The 16,509-nt window shown below is 45.0% G+C and overlaps 1 protein-coding gene across 4 annotated transcripts in view; it reads right to left on the bottom strand.

Annotated features, from left to right (window-relative positions):
• KIRREL3 (kirre like nephrin family adhesion molecule 3) overlaps positions 1–6,235 on the bottom strand; it is a 554,929-nt gene extending 548,694 nt beyond the window's left edge. For 3 of the 4 annotated variants that reach the window (XM_084784206.1, XM_084784205.1, XM_084784207.1), the window contains exon 1: positions 3,066–3,517. In XM_084784206.1, the coding sequence (XP_084640332.1) occupies positions 3,066–3,120 (55 nt within the window). In that variant the 5' untranslated portion in view covers positions 3,121–3,517. Of the gene's footprint in view, positions 1–3,065; positions 3,518–6,094 lie in introns of those variants that run through there. The other variant, XM_084784204.1, reaches the window with a different exon arrangement.
• Positions 6,236–16,509: the final 10,274 nt, after the last annotated feature.

Raw genomic sequence — 16,509 nt, 5'->3', positions numbered from 1 at the left:
CCGAACTCAGAGACATCGGCCGGACCCACACGAGAACAGGAGACTGTCCTTTCTACTGCTACCTTAACAAGAAATACCTGATCCCAGTCTGTGTGAGAAACCCAAACTTTTAAGAGAAAGAGACAGAACATTACTGACGTTAACTTCTGCCCTCTCATAAAGGTTGTGGGACAAAGTAAAGGTGGAACCATTGTCAAAAAATCTGGAGGGGAAAGATGATTGAGATGTACTTTAGCAATTGACTCACATATTAATGAAAACTTCATGGCGCTGGGGTGCTCTGGATCCTGGGAGAAGAGCATGGAGACTGCATTCTCAGAACTCCAGGAAGATACAGGTTCCCACTGGGATGAGTGCTGGGTAGCAGGCGGTCATGTCGCCAGCATGACCTATATAGCCCTAATGAGACCCCTGACTGCTTGTTCCCTCTGAGTGGAAGACTGTCCTGACTCTTTATTCATTTCTGTGGGAAAGCATCCAGAGGGTTCGGTGTGTAGGAGGCAGGGTCTAGGTGAGTGGTTGTGTGAGTGTGTGTGTGAGTGCGCACACCAATTATGGTTGCAACCTCACTCTTTGGTTAGGAAATCACAGTGGGGGTCATCTAGAAACATGATCTGCTGTGTCTAATAATATATATGTGTGTGTGTGTGTGTGTGTGTGTGTGTGTGTGTGTGTGTGTGTATAATTTTTCCCCAAACAAAATCTTCTGGGGGAACTTACAATGTTCCACACAACACCCATATTTTAAAAACTGTGAATTAGGGCAGAGAGATGGCTCCATGAGTAAATAAGCTTGCCACCAAGGCTGATGAACTGAATTTGACCCCCAGGAACCCCATGGTGGAAGGAGAGAACTAATTCTGCATGTTGTCCTCTGACACATGCACTATTACATCCCCCCGCCCCAGCATGAGAGCAGGCACAAAAGACCATGTAGATGAATTGTCATATAATTTTTAAGTGTTCAGCAATCAAGTAAAAAGATCTTGATATCACATTGCAATGAACCAATCAAATATCTTCCCTCTTAAGTGTATGGTGATGCTCCTATGTTCATGATTGCTGGTGTTCAGAGCAGGAAGCTACTTAGATTGCCTGGGTCCACTTTGTTTTCAGTGTCTTCTTGAACCTGCGTTGGAATTCTATGGACTATACATCCACCATTGGATATTTCAAGCCAAGTTCAGAACACCAAGAATAAGGAGATAATACAAATTGCATTGGGCTGTGGTTTCTTCCTACTGCCCTCAGGGCTAAAAATGGACGGAACACAGCGTTTACCCTTGGTAGGTAAATATTTAAAGATTCATATGAGGCAGTCAAGAAATAGCTTGGTACTGAGAAAGGAAAAAGCACAGTAGAAAATACACTCTAATACTTCAGGCAGGCAGGGAAGCACTTAGACACCTCAGGCTTCTCATGCCAGTCTGAGAAAGTACTGATCAAGCTTCTAAAAATACAAAAAGACTGACAAAAACTTGCACGAGTTCCACGCAAGTGTGTGTGTGTGTGTGTGTGTGTGTGTGTGTGTGTGTGTGTGTTAAGGTCCCCTTTCTCCCCTCAGGGACTCTACAGGAAACTTCCCAAGTGAATTAGTTAAGAAGTGAAGGAGAAAGAGACTCAGTATATGAGTGTGTCTGTGTGTGGAGTGTCTATATGCAAGCGTGCACACATCCCGTCCGTACTATAACCAAACTTGCCTCTCTCTACAGCAGGATTCTGGGATGGTTCTTACTCACCCAGCTTGCAAACATGTGGAAAGGCTACTTATCTTCATGTTGCTGTAGGGAGTCCTGGGCGCATGTACACAACTGCATGTATGCGTGTGTGAACTCATTATAATCTTGCATATACACGCTTTTACACATACTTGTAGCGTGAGGACTCCCTTAAGTTTAATCAGGAGGGAACGACCGCAGCAAAGTTTTAACTGCATGGATAAGGGGGGAAAGCTACAGTGACCACAGGGACCGGGCAAAGACAGAAAGAAGCCTGGCTTTACTTATATTTGTCTTCTCCTGACAAGAGAAAGCAAGGAACACATGCTGCTTGCTTGCAAAGGCAGCCACCCATGGTGATGTTCTGCTTTCTCGAAAACTTTTACCCTTCATTTAATCAACAGATGGACGTTTTTCTGTTGTGGATTTTTCTGAGAGTCCTGTCCCTCCAAGAGCTGTGCTGGCTGGCACAAATGCTGCCTCAGATGGCAGAGGCGGCATTGGCATTCCAAAAGAGTGGGAAGGAACTCGTTTACTTGGCCCCTTCAGTCTCAATTCCACAGGTGACTGTTGATGCCTTTAGCTAAGTAGGCGCTTAGTTCTCCCTCCACCATGACCAGCCCCATGGCTCTCAGTGGCAAGAAGCCCAGAGGTAGTAAAGTTCTTTCTGGAGAGTCCACCTGCTAGGCTGCAGAAAGGAAGCAATCAGCACTAGGGGCGAAATTCCATTTCATACACTGAATCCAGTGGTTGGTAGGATTCAGAATTCAGCCTTGCTCAGGGAAACGGGTGACATTCAATGTAACTCTTTACAAGCTTTCTTTCCCCTACTCACTGTAAATACCCGCCTCAGTACGTTCCGTAATCGCATCCTTTTCTGCAGCAGTGCAAAGCTCGCACAGCAGATTTGCTTTAAACACACTCTGGCAAGTTAGACCTTATTTGAGCTGAAATCTCCACCTATGCCAGGCTCCCTTTCCCCAACCTGGCTGCAACGACAAGCGGGCGCCCAGAAGTTCCCTGGCCTGGCCACATGGATACTACCTAATTAACATACCGGGTGCATAAAGAACTCATCTGCAACGGAGAGTTTGAGTTGGACGTGGACCAGAGAGGAGAAAGTGCAGCCTCCCTGTTCTCTCAGCCCCTTCCTTCAGAAGGCAAACCAACAGTACCATATTGTTGCATTTGCGAACGATAAGAAGCGACGTTATTTACTGCCTCTGAGCCTGCTTTGAGACCCGCGGCCAGTACGAGTTCCCGAGCCTGCCCACCTCCCAGCCCTTAGCCTCCTGCGCCCTCCGCCACCGCCGACTTTGCTCCAACTCCGGCGCGCCGGGTTCCTACCTTGACTGAAGAGGAAGAAGCAGAGGAAGAGCAAATCCAGCTGGAATGGTCTCATTCCTCAGCGCGCGGGCAGCCGGCGGGGCAACTTGGGCGTGCAGTTAGTTTCTCTTCAAGAGCGGCGGCTGGGCTCGCGGTGCTCAGCCTCCGCCGCCGGTCCTCCTGGGTTCGCGCCGACCATCTATCTGTTCGTCGGTCCGTCCCTCCTCCGGTCCGCTTAGGTCTCCTATTGTCCCTGGATATCTACAGGCAGCCAAAACCAAATGCTTGTTTTTAGCCGCCTCGGGAAGCCGGGATCCTCAGCAATGTCCCCACTCGGAGCAGATCCATTCTCTGGCTCTTGGCATCCCAGGCACACGGCTTCCTCTGGCGGGCTCCTCCCACGGCGAGCGAGAGAGCGAGCAAGCAAGCGAGCGAGCGAGTGACGAGTGACAGAAGGGCTCCTTTCACAGAAGCTGGGGCGGGGGGAAGAGGGAGGGGAAACAGGTCATAATTAAAGAGGAAACACTTGGAGAGGGGGACGCTTTGCAAAACGGGAGGGTTGCAGAAAGGCTGTGCTTTCCTTTTCTTCCCCAAACAGAGGGATATTCCGCTTTTGTTACCATTATTGACCAGAACGCTTAGTGAGAACCAAGCGGAGCTGTGACTTTTTCTTCACAAGATGTAATGTTGTTAAACGGGAGTGAAGTTACCGATGATTAGACTCGTGCACATGCATCAAAATGTGCCTGCCTCCTCGTTGTTGCACTAGGGACTGGTAACTGGGCTAAAAGGGAGTAGGGAGAGGCCAGGAGGGGGTACATCTTTCCCCAGCAAGGACTTGGCTAATGTGTGTGCCCAAGGATAAGGAGTTGAATAGATAAGCAAGCTTTGCATTTGGGGGACATTTCTGGTGTGTGTGTGTGTGTGTGTGTGTGTGTGTGTGTGTGTGTGTGTGTGTGTTGGTAGATATGTGGCGGGGGGGGGGGGGAGCGGGGGTTGATAAGTCCTGACTGTTTGGATCTTAGTTTGCTTTGCACTGCTCCTAGAAAACAAAATGCAGGGACAAGAGCAAACGCAGGCAGGTTTGTGACACACAGCTATTTGTTATTATTATCCCAGTCTGTGCCTTTCCTAACAAGGACCAGGAGCAGCACTCTGTCTTTGCATTTGGAGCCTCTCCCCTAATGAGCACTCCATCACTCTAAGGATGCCTTTTCACCAAAAGGTGCTGTGAGTCTGATTGCCAAGGAGAGGCCAAGGTCATAGGCAACCGTTTCTTAAGAACCTGCAAGTCTTTTTACCTGTCATGAAATCCACACTTGAATCAAACTCCATTTCCTCTAGGACATCAACATGAATTTAGCTAGGTCTATTTACTTGATGGACACTTAGGCATGCCTAGAATAAGCACACCATGGGGGGAAGTAAAATAGACCAGCTGGAAAGGTCTCCAGGAGCAAAGTGGAAGTTGGGTCCACATGAGACACACACTGTAAGTATCTTACAAAGCAGCACACAAAACTGTGGAGTGTTATCTAGAGTGGGTGAAGGGGGACAGAAGGGAGAGAAGAGGAAAATGAAAGATGCTTTCTCAACGTGTGCCATTCAACATTCAATTATAAAATCAATCATTACTTTCTGCAGTCTTTGGACCTTAGGGAGTCCTTTTAGGAATCTCTTACCCTTCCATCAGTATTACAGGTATGGGGCCTTTGCTGACTGCAAAGCACATTCCAACTTTGAGTTTCCATGTGGATGTTAACTGAAAAAATACGTATCTTAGAATTTATGAACAACAAAGAAGGAAGCAGGGATATGTGCCCAAGCATGTACTGGTACGAGCTGGTGATACCTGCCAGCTGGCATCAAAGATCTATAAATTAATAGATGTCTGCTTTGTTGACTTTTCCAATCTTAACATTATAGCTTATTTATAACCACATCTCTTAGAGGGTATTGAACATATCCGAGGGATATCTATAAGAAAGGTAGGTAGGTGTGTGTATGTGTGTGTGTGTGTGTGTGTGTGTGTTTGTGTGTGATGCTGAATAACAGAGGCAATCCCATCAGCCAAATTAGCCAGGCACAGAAGCAACATTAGTATGGCCTTGGTCCATTAGCTTGGCATACGAGATAATGCAATAAAATATAAGAGGTAAATCAGAAACATAAAACGGATGAATAATAATCCCGAGAAGCATATGGCATATAATACACGAAGGGTGAGGATTTAGTATGTGTAATGCTGTACATTATTTGGTATGTATAGTATAGTAGCAGTTTTTCACTAAATATTCAGGGCCAGGGGAGATGAAAGGTCTGAGTCCCACTTCAAAGGCCAAAGCATGCAGCGAACCAACCCCGCTAAGATGTAGAAGAAATGTACCTGCCCAGGCAGCATTTGATATTTTAACTAAAGATTTATCCTCTCAGCTGTTGGTGAATTTTCATTGCAAGCTTCTAAATGGCCTGCGGCCCAGGTTTGCTTAATTCAGCCCCTCTGGGGGGAAATATTAGATAAACAGGGTCATGAGGCCAGTGAAGTGTGCAATGCGCAGCCGGTCATCAGACACACATAGCAGTGTGTGCGCATCACACTGGGAAGGCAAGCTCAGTCTTGAGAGAGGAGTGGGAGTCCAAGGTTGGGAGAATCACCTTTTGCTTTCGAGCTAGTTCCCAAGATCTGCCTCATGACCTCTAGAGCTGGTGGCAGAACTCCCCTTTTCCAGCCAGTCGGGTCTGTTCCTCCCCCTCCCCCCCCCCCAGCTCAGCCCCCCCTTCCCCATCCACCCCATTCACTCTCTACCGCAGCCTCTAGTCTCTCGCAGAAAAAGAAAAGGCTTGGATTAAGTAATGAGCTGCCTGCCTATAAAAGGACCAGGAGGCGTTTTAAGCCCTGAGTGCCGGAAAACCAACGGCAATCTTCCGCGGCCACCACGTGGGGCAGAGAGAACGCGAGTGGTACCTGCAGCACCCACAGGCTGCCAGGCTCTGGCGCCTGCCCCGACGGCGGCCCCGCCATCTCCGCCCGCTCAGGCTGGCGGCCTCACCTCCTCCGCGGGCTCGGTTAACTTCCCGACGCTGCAGGATGGCCTGCTAGCAGTTCGCAGCGAGGGAGGAGAGAGGCAGGCGGCGAGAGCACGGCTCCACCTGATGGAGAAGCTTGGAGAGTCCTTAGAGCCGGAGTGCGCGCCCAAGGAGAGCGAGCACCATCCCTGAAGGCAACCTCACCATCTAAGGGGTGACATGCATGGGTCGGGGTTTCAGAGCACACAGCCTGCGGAGCTCGTAGCTATCGAGAGACAGCTGAAAACCAGCAAGTTGGGAAGCCGCCCAAATCCAGCTTTCAACCTATATGCAGACTCCAGGTCTCTCTGGCGTCCACTGTACAAGGCTGGGTCCCTCACCAGCAGGTGGCACCCTCTCCAGTCTTTCTTCTCCAGGCTTGTAACCTGGGAGGGGGACTTCATTAGACTCTAGGACCCCTTCCCCAGACCTTTTCGCTAGTGAACGAAATCCCTTACCTCCACTTTCCTGCGGGGCAAGCAGGAAGGAGATCTCCCGGAGAGCCGCACGCAGCTGGGTGCCCACAGAGAATCTCTATTAGCTCTGAGTTCTGCTACCTGCAGGCCAACAAGTTGCAGAAGGATCAAGTCAAGCTCCACCGGGATAGCTTCCAAGCCCTGTTCTTTGGCAGCGAGCATGTCCTTTGGGTTTTGTTTGTTTGTTTGTTTGTTTGTTTGTTTGTGAAATCAAAGGAGAGTACTGTTGCTCTATGTCTTGAACAGGCTGGCCTTCAGACAGACCCTACAGATTCAGGCTTCTTCCGGTCCCAGTGGCAACCTTTCAGTTGACCTTTGTGGCTCTCCATCTGCAATGAATAACGATTGTTGCCTGGGTTTTCTGCAAAGGCTTGGTTTGTGTTCTTTAAGGACTTGTAGAAAGAATACATGATTTCCTCTTTTTGGAAAGTTTGTCCTTTATTGGGAAGAGGTGTGCATAGGTGCATACCTATGAAAAACCATAAAACACCTTACTGGCTTTTTAATAAGACAGAAATTGCCCTGAAGGTCGTCTATCAAGGACCATCCTTTCTAGACTGGATCAAGTTGATTTGCCTGAAGACTTGGAGGAAACTGCAGGGCTGAAAGATGCCAGGACACAAGGGTTAGGCATACGGGGAGGCAGACATCCTGTAGCCTTGAGCCTCTGCTGCTCCTCCCTGCTGGCTTCCCACCACACCCTGACTTGATGGACCCATGTGTATCCTTAGGACCCCTAAGGAAAGGGAGTGGCTATTCTTTAGAGTCAGGCAGTCAGCACAGAATTCCCAGCTGATGACATCTTTGTAAGAGATACATTATACACTGTATTGTCTTTTGATTGTTACACATTCTGCCTGTTTGGTTGAAACTTTCTTGCCAGAGACTTAACACACTTTGAAGGGGTCCCTACTGGGAGTTCAGAGTAAGCTGGCTCTCCATGCCCGGTGAAGTTAATAAGGGCTGGAAACTAACTACATACACTTCCAGAAACCAAATGGTTTATAGAGGCCTCTCTGGGTGGCAGCCATCTGACCCGGACAGGGACAATCTTCCAGCCTATTTCTTTTTCATTTCTCTGAGCCACGTTTCTTGCTCACATTGGTGTAGCTGGATTATAAGACCTTAACCCCTGTTCACTGTGGTTGGTCTCTCTGTTGCAGTGGAAAGGGCCGGAGGAACCAGGTGTGCAGTTTTTTAGAGTATCTTCCAAAGCCCAGGGTGTCTGCTCCCTGATTCACCCAAGATTAGGTCCAGCTGTGTGGGTCATGTCTGCCTCTGGACCATCTTCTGGTCTGGACACACACACACACACACACACACACACACACACACACACACACATATGTATATATCTTGGGTGTGTCTCTTTCATTTACAAAAGGACTACTCCAAATGACTATGGATGTTTGAGATCCTCCTCAAACTTAAAACCCTTCTGTTTTTGAGAGGCCACAGTTGTCAGCATTATGAGATTTACAATAGTGTCGCCAGTGCCATCAGCGTTAGGGTAGATTATTTCAGCGGAACATTCCTGGGAAATTAGGCCCCATGAAGTCTCCTGGGGCTTCTCTGATTTCAGAGTTCAAGCTTTCTGTCAGTGGCTCCACATGCATTGTACTCCGGGTCCAGAACTTACTGTGCATTTTCCTCCTCTTCTTCCCCGCCCCACCTCCCCATCCTCACATGCAATCTGGGTTCTGGATTCCAGAATAGATTTTCTTCACCATAAATCCTATCATTATGTTGACTGCAAACCCTTTATTAACACGAGAAAGATGATGGCAGTGCAGCTGATGGGAAAAGAATTCCTGTGAAGTCTGTGAAGACCACAACACTTTGCACTTGATCCTAACATGAATCACATTTAACTGCCAAATATATTTTCTTTGATACTCTGGCTGCTCCGTGCATGTGGGAAGATGTCACTCTAGTTCACTTGTGTCCCTGCTCTCACTCTGGCAGGCAAGAAACACCATGCACACTGCTGAATGAATAACAAAGCTTTACCTAGTGGCCCACATCTTGCTTCCTGTTTTCTAAATCCAATTTAACTTCATCCTCATTCTGTTATTAGACCATTGTCAAACATCTGGCATGTGCCTGCCACGCTCTGGCTGTATTTTATGGGGATGGGTAATGAATTGAGCCTATATATAGTTTGTGAAATGTGGAACACACTTTAAGATGCATGGCACTATAGAAATGAAAGATATTTTTATCTCTTTAGCATCATTCTGCACAAGATTATGATTCTCTGGCAGCCCCGTGTAAGAACAATAGACCTGTTTAGCCTTGACACACTCATGCGTTCAGGGCTCTGGGTATTGAGTTCACACGGGAGAGGCGTTATCTTTCTCAGTAAAGGCCCAAAGAATATACTCTTTACAGGGAAGAAAAGATAGGGTGAATATTGTAAAAGGAGGTGGTGGTGCCTGTGCTTTGTTTCATTGGTAGCTGTGTAGACAGGTCAAGACCTGCATCTAAGCTCCAGGGACAGCAATGAGAAAAGGCCTCAGCATCTTTATTCAGAGCTTGGAACAGGTCTGGCGTCATTTTGGAATATGCCATGTGCTCTTTTTGTGTATATGAATAGGCTAATTATGTAGAAAATATTGGAAGACAAAGATGAAATTCCTGTTATATGACTAATTTTTGCTATTCAAAGTCAGAGAAATTATGCTACATTTATTCTTTTTCTCTATTATTTCCATGCTACCCCAACCTTAGCCTATGTTATAAATTAGTTTCTGTTTTATATAACTTTTCCTTCTTTCTTTTTCTCCCTTCTCCCTTCCTCAATCTTTCTTCTTTTCCATACTCACATAATAAAATGACATACTTCCACATAGAAGATATTAAAATTATAATATGCAAAGTTGCCTGAGTTTATGTGAATATAAAATTTTAAACACACACACACACACACCTTTATTATTTACACGCTAGCAATGAATCTCCTATTCCAACACCCCAAACTCCTCAACTCACGGCCCAACTTCTCTCATGTCTACTTGAATCTATACATCCTCTCCTTGTAGTGTGGCCCCCAGACATGCATATCCCCCTCCCATGTTTAACCTGCTGTTAACTCTGTTTGAAATACATTTCTGTAATAGCTCCTCAGGCTTAAATGTGTGGAAAGTAGCCAACTTGGTCTGCTTAGGGGGCTAGAACAATAGCCTGCTGACTGCTGAACTGAACAACAGAAAGTTCTTTCCCCATAGATATGAAGGGCTAAAAGTCCACTACCAAGATGCCAAACAGAGTCAGGTTATGACAAAAGTCTCCTTTCTGCTCTGTAGCCAGCTTTTTTTTTTTTTTTAATGTACTCACTTGGCCTTTCTTTGGATTTGGCAGAACCTTCTTTCTTCTTATGTGGCCACGAATGCTACTGTTTTGCTACCTGAACCTTATGACCTAATTTGTCTTTATTGCTACCCAAAGGCTCTATCTATCTATAAGTACAGTAGTACTTATCAAAAATATCCAAGGGGCACCATTTAGCCCATCAAGTCCTTAACACTGAGCGCACACTTTTATGCCACACTGTATAGGGCAGGTCAAACCACCATTCTGGTCTCCTCATCATACTCCTTTGCAACCTGAAATTTAATCATACCAAATTAGTTCACTGATTCCAGTCAACAAGGAACTCATCCACACTGTAGAGTTTGCTGTATTGTTTCTTCTGCCTGGTGTGCTTTTTTTTCTCCCCCTCACTTTATTCTGTCCCTTTGGCAAATGGTAGGTGTTCCTTGAATCAGGTGAAAATCTTCGCAACTCAGCTTTCTTTTATTGCAATAAAACATTGAGGTAATCAACTTAAAGAGAGAAAGGAATTATTCTAGCTCACAGTCTCGGAGACTCTGCTCTGTGATCAAAGGCTTCATTGTTTTGGACTAGTGGTGAGCTGTACATTATTGCTGAAAAGCACATGTCAGAACAAAAATGTTCACCTCGTGAGCCAGGAAACAGAGAAAGAAAGAGAGACTAGGGTCCTTTATAAAAGCATATGGCTGTGTATGACCCTCAGTGACCCATTGGAGACAGTCATACAAACTATAACAAATGCCACTTCTCCCCCTTGGCCAATAATGAATGGCTTCCTTTTGTGATTATAGTATAATTGCACCATTTCCCCCTTTCTTATCTTCCTTCTCAACTTCTCTTATGCACCTACTTGCTGTTTTTTCAAACTCATGACCTTTCTTTTTTCATTGTTGTTATCACACGCGCGCGCGCGCACACACACACACACACACACACACACACACACACACACACACTACTAAATGCATAAACATAGCCTGCTCAGTTTCTATACTCTTACTTGTATGTACGTTATAAGTAGCGTCTTCATATAGATTTTTTTTAGTGTCCTTACAATCTCTTGTTACACAACTGTCATATTGCAATTATATTTATATATATTTCAAAACTAGATGTGAGATCTTCAAGACTTGGGACCATTTCTTTTGACTATGTATTTGCCTATCCCAGAGTATATGAAACCCAATGTCTGGCCTATGGTAATTGTTTGCTAGTTAGTGTAAAAGGAAATAAAAGTCAGCTCAAAGTACTACTGTCCTTTGTGTATCCACCTCGTTGAGTATCTATGCTTTGAAATTCTCTGCGTTGTTTGAACAAGCTGGAGACAGAGAAGTCCACATTTGTCTACTCTAGGAGAAGGTTGGAGAGAAATACTTCTGACTACCTTTTGAACCCAACCTGAGTCTCGGGCAAATGTGGGAAGTGATGCCATCACAGTCTGTGTAAATCACTACCTAAGTCTGGCACTCACATAGAAAGAGCTAGAATCTCCTATTATTCATATTGTTTAACTACACATTTCCAAACCAGCGCAGGAGCTGTCACACTCTATAACAATTATGCAGACATAGGTTCAAAGTAAATGAGAAAAACCAACATTAATTTTCCCCACACTAGAACCAATTTGAATAGAGTTGATGGTTCAGTGTTTTCCTGAAGTCTGTGTGTCTCTTCCTCATCTTTTCAGCTGCTGACTGGCTGAGATCGGAAGTCAGCAGTAGCAGAGACAATTCCTCTTGCATCTTGCCTTTTTTTGCCAGCTTGGTACAGCTCCACTTGATTTTTGACTTTTTTTTTGATCACATAAACATAGAGGGTAAGTATAATATGGTGAATCTCAACATGAGGTCCTTGAGCTGCAGCATCTGCATCCTTGTGTTATGCTTTGAATATGGGATGCTCTCCGACAGGCTTGTGTTTTCTTATTCTGTTCCCCGGTTTGTGGTGCTATTTGGGAGAGAGGCGTTAAGAAGTAAATCTTTGCTCAAGGAGGTCAGTCACTGGAGGTCTGCCAATAAAGGGCACGTCTTGTCCTGGCTCCCTCCTCTCTTTCTTCCTGCTGCTAATGAGAGAGGCTCTGTTCTGCTAATGCTCAACTTGCACCATGTCGGTCTGCCTCACCACAGCTGCCCAGCATGAACTAAGACCCTTGAACCTGTAAGCCCAAACAAACCTTTCCTGCCTTAGGATATTGCTTTCAGGAATTTGTTCGGGGACAGAAACAAAAACTAAACCTCCCTGACTAACAACACCCTGAGAACTTGTTGCAGTGTGAATCCTGAAGCCCTCCACTAGCCTGCCAGAATAAGAGTCCCTGATTCAGTGTCTCAACAATCCTTTCAGATAATCTTGATGTGTTAGAGGACTATTGTTATGAGCACTCCTGTGTGCCATCACCCAGTACAACGATAAAGAAGCTGTATTGGAACCTGTTATACCTATCGTTTTTGCTTCCCTCCATCCCATTGTGTTGTTTTTAAGCAAATTCAACTCACAGATCATAGGCTTCCACCTGTGAGTGTATTCCCTGTGCAGTCAGGGCCTTTAAAACAGACAAAACACAACACTTTATTGTTACATTTCTTAGATCTTGATCAGAATCTCTAGACCTTTTGTCCTTAGATGATCTATTCTTAGAATATATGCAACAGTTTTAATATAACAGTTTTTTGGTCAAAAAAAAGTCATCTCAACTGTGTCAGGCAGGAAAAGATTCTTTTCCTTTTGAGGATTAAGGACTTATTACCTGGAGATGGATGTCTGATCATTATGGTGGGTATCTCAGTCAGCCTGGGATGCTATTGCTGAATACCGTAGACTGGTGTCTTAGCCAGCAAAAATACATTTCTCACCATTCAGGAGCCTGGCATTATGTCTGCTTCTAACATAAAAATGCTTGTGTAGCTGGTGATGGTGAGACCTTACTTTCTGGCTTGACAATGGCCATCTTCTCATTAGCCCCATTCATGTGGGCCCCACACTCATGACCTAATTACGCTCCATGAATCTAAGGTCCTGCATCCTACTGCCATCCAATCAGAGATTAGATTTTCATTTGAATTTCCTTTGGATGGAACGAACACCCAGTCCATACTGAGGAGGAACTACATGCACATCAAAGAATTGCGTCCCATTTAGTGTCTTGTTAGAATGATGTGTGTCTTTGGCTTCAAAGAGACTGAATCAGAGCAGCTGATGGGGGTGACTTACAACGTGACTGGGTTGTTTTGCCAGAACTGGGATATATTTACAACGTATCTCCATGCTCCTTCATTCAGTTTTGTTTTGATATGTGTGCTTGTATAAAAATGGGCTAAAGTTAAGTCACAAACCGTAACCTTGACTAGGTGTTATTTGATGAAGAGGTGCCAACCCATCACCCTGTTTTCATCAGCCACGTGTGCTGTTTCCATAAAAGGCACCTCATCCTGGGGCTATGTTGCCTGTTCTCCCCAAGTCCTGCCATGCCTGTGAGTTTTTATTAGATGCTGAGAAACTCAAGTGAATATTTGATCCCACCTTCAGATGTCTGTAGCAAAAACTGACACTTGCATGGAGCATGATTTGATAGCAATATCTGCAAAGTGTCAGAAAGGGGAGGGGATCAATACACTTAATTTACTTGGAATAATTCATTGCCTAACTGGAGTTTTCAGTGAGGGCAGACAAATTCCACTCTGAACTAACTCACCCACCTGGGCTGGGCGGAAGGTAGTGAATCCATCTTTCGAATGAGATGGAAAGCTGAGGTTCTTGCTTTCACTAATGGCTCCCCTGCCTTTCTTGAGAGGGGATGCTCTTTCAGTCAGCCATTTTTCAAAGGGGGGGGGGAGATGTATGCTATTGACTGAAGTCTTCCATACTACTCCCATCAGAGCCAACTGCGTTTGCTCTCTGCTCTTAAATATGGATGCGCTGCTTGCTCAGAGGTTGTTGGGTTTAGAGGTTCATTACACCTCAAGGGGCAAGGAAAGCACAGAGAGTCTTTCTGGGGCGGGAATGGGTGGTGATTTTTCTTACCAGTAGTAAAGATCTTTTTCAGGGGACTAGAAGTTGGAAATAAGGAATAATTGCACATGGCAGTGAGGGATCTTTGGAGTGGTGTGTTAAGGTCAAGGAGTCCCTTTCAGAAAAATACTCAAGAGGCTTTAATGAAGTTTAAATGGCTGTGCAGCGATTTCTAAGTTTCCTGTCTCAAAGACCTGATGCTCACCCACCTGGGCAAAATGATCTAAAGCATGTGGTAGCAACAGTCACCTGAGAGATTTAAGCTCTTTAGGGGGAATCTACTAACGGGCTTCTCCCTTAATACAATACAACCAGTTCTAACGAATGCTCAGTATTGGCCAGTGGCATTGTGTTAGCAGAAGAAAGGAAGGAGACCAGAACTAGAGATTCCATTTGAAGTTGCTAACGAAGCTTGGGGCAGGGTGGGATGTACTTATAAGGTGCCTTCAAATAATTATGCTATTACTATCTATTTAGGAAGTGCTAGTCCCTACTTTAACTACATGAAATTCAGGGATGGCCTTGCTACAGACCCCAGTGAGCTTTGGGTGCTCCCTGAAGTGTGAGAAGAGTTCATGGCAGGAAAACACTGGACTCTTAAGAGTCCAGAAAACTCCCTGGAGAGCAGCCTGGACCTGGAATGTTTGGGGAGAAAACAGCCAATCTCCACCACCAAATTTCTTACCTTTGTGTGTTTCAATAGATTTATCTACAACAAAAGATAAGAGAGTTCCTCCTGCTTGACAGCAGACTGATAAATAAACTAAGATCTCCCTCCCTCCCCCCCCCCCCTCTCTCTCTCTCTGTGTGTGTGTGTGTGTGTGTGTGTGTGTGTGTGAAGCCTGTACACAACTTGCTCATATCTTGTAATTGGAGCATGGTGATATGTTCCTGTAATCCTAGCACTTCGGAAGGGGAAGCAGGAGGATGGACAAGCCCAAGGTCATACACTGCTACATAGCAAATTTAAGGTCCTTGGTCCTTGGCTTTGTAAGATCCTGTCACCTAAATACATAAACAAACAAACAAATAAATAAGAAAGAAAAGAAACCAAGATGTACAGGCCGCTGTCGCGAAGTACCTCCCAATTCAGTATGAAGCTATAAAAACAGGCATTATTTGATTTGGCTGCTATTTATGCCTTCATTCAAATGTTCTCGCTATAAATATTTATGGAGCCACCTGAGCACCAACTTTGCATCAGGCATTATGTGTGGCCACTTGCAGTGCAGGAATGTAAACGGTACACAAGTGTCCTTAGAGATCCCTTGCAGTCTGGGAGAGCAAAGTGGGGGGGGGGGGGATAGCATAAACTTCAGCAGGAAGCCAAAAAGGATCCCAGGAGGCAGGAACTCTGGAAAGTAAGCACTTAGCTGTTTTCCAGCTGCCCTCAGCTGGGCCTTTGAAGAAGGAAAGGACAGGCTTCAAGCCTGAACGCCTCCCACCTGAGTCAGACCCTGCTACCCTTTGCCCTCTCATTCTCCCAAAGCACCATGATGAAGCAGAGTGCGAGAGGCGTCGTGTAACGGAGGAGATTAATTCCTAATTTTGATTTCCTTTGAAGCGTTTTTACTTGCCTGAGTCAAACTTGCCGCGGAAGATGATTCATTACCATCTATTTTAAATCATGATCAGGAAGCACAATGACACCCCGAAATGACAGGGAATGTATTTCAAGAGAAGAAATTTTTAATTTTTTAAACTTTCTTTTTTGAATAACCAGGGTTTTTTTCCCCCTTGTAGAATATACTAGAAATGAAAGGTCTAAAATAATGTTGAGAATTTACTACCAATGATAGAATCCACATAGCAGTTATATAAGCAAAATGTAATAAAAATATTTTCACTTCTTAAAAATCAAATATTATGGGAGCATATTGATTGCAATGAGAATATCTTTTTTTCCTAACCTACCTTCCCTTGCATGCAACTGCAGAGAAAGCCACTACTAGTAATTTACTATGAACATTTCTAGTCTTTTGCTAGGCATTTTTGTACACATATAAAAATAAGTGCCTATACACGCGCACATAAAGGGAGTCTCATATAATATGTATTATTTTGCAATTACATCTTCTTTGAATTTAACAATACATCTCATAGATTTTTTTTCCCAATGATATTCTGCTTTAATATGCCTGGAGGAAACAGAAATTGAAGCATTCATTTCCTTTTGTGCTCTGCTTTCTCAGGGAAGGCTCCCTTCTTTCATTCATATCTGATCCAGGCTCTCATGGTTGCAGTAATTGCTGGCCAGCCCTGGGGAAGGGGGCGGGGAGAAGAAGGTGAAGCCAGAGGAGAGAATATGAGCCACACTGACTGGGTCTTCAGGTTTTAACATCTAGTCCAAATACAGGGACTGGAAACTTGACTGAGAATTATTTTTTGAAACTTTTAGACACACAATAATCGGTTGGCTTTGCGGAGGAAGATAGTCCTGATCTCAGACTATTCACTGGCAAGTCCATATTTGTCGATTGTTTTTCATGTGCAAAAGAAAAAAAATCCCAAGTGTTTTAGTGATGTTCTTCCCAGCACTGCCCCTCTATGGAGGAAAAAGAGAGTGAGAGAGAGAGAGAGAG

This window comes from Acomys minous, assembly GCF_964271855.1.
Source record: "Acomys minous genome assembly, chromosome: 5".
NCBI lineage: Eukaryota > Metazoa > Chordata > Mammalia > Rodentia > Muridae > Acomys > Acomys minous.
Note: the sequence above shows the minus strand (reverse complement) of the source record. Positions and strands in the feature narration are given on the sequence as shown.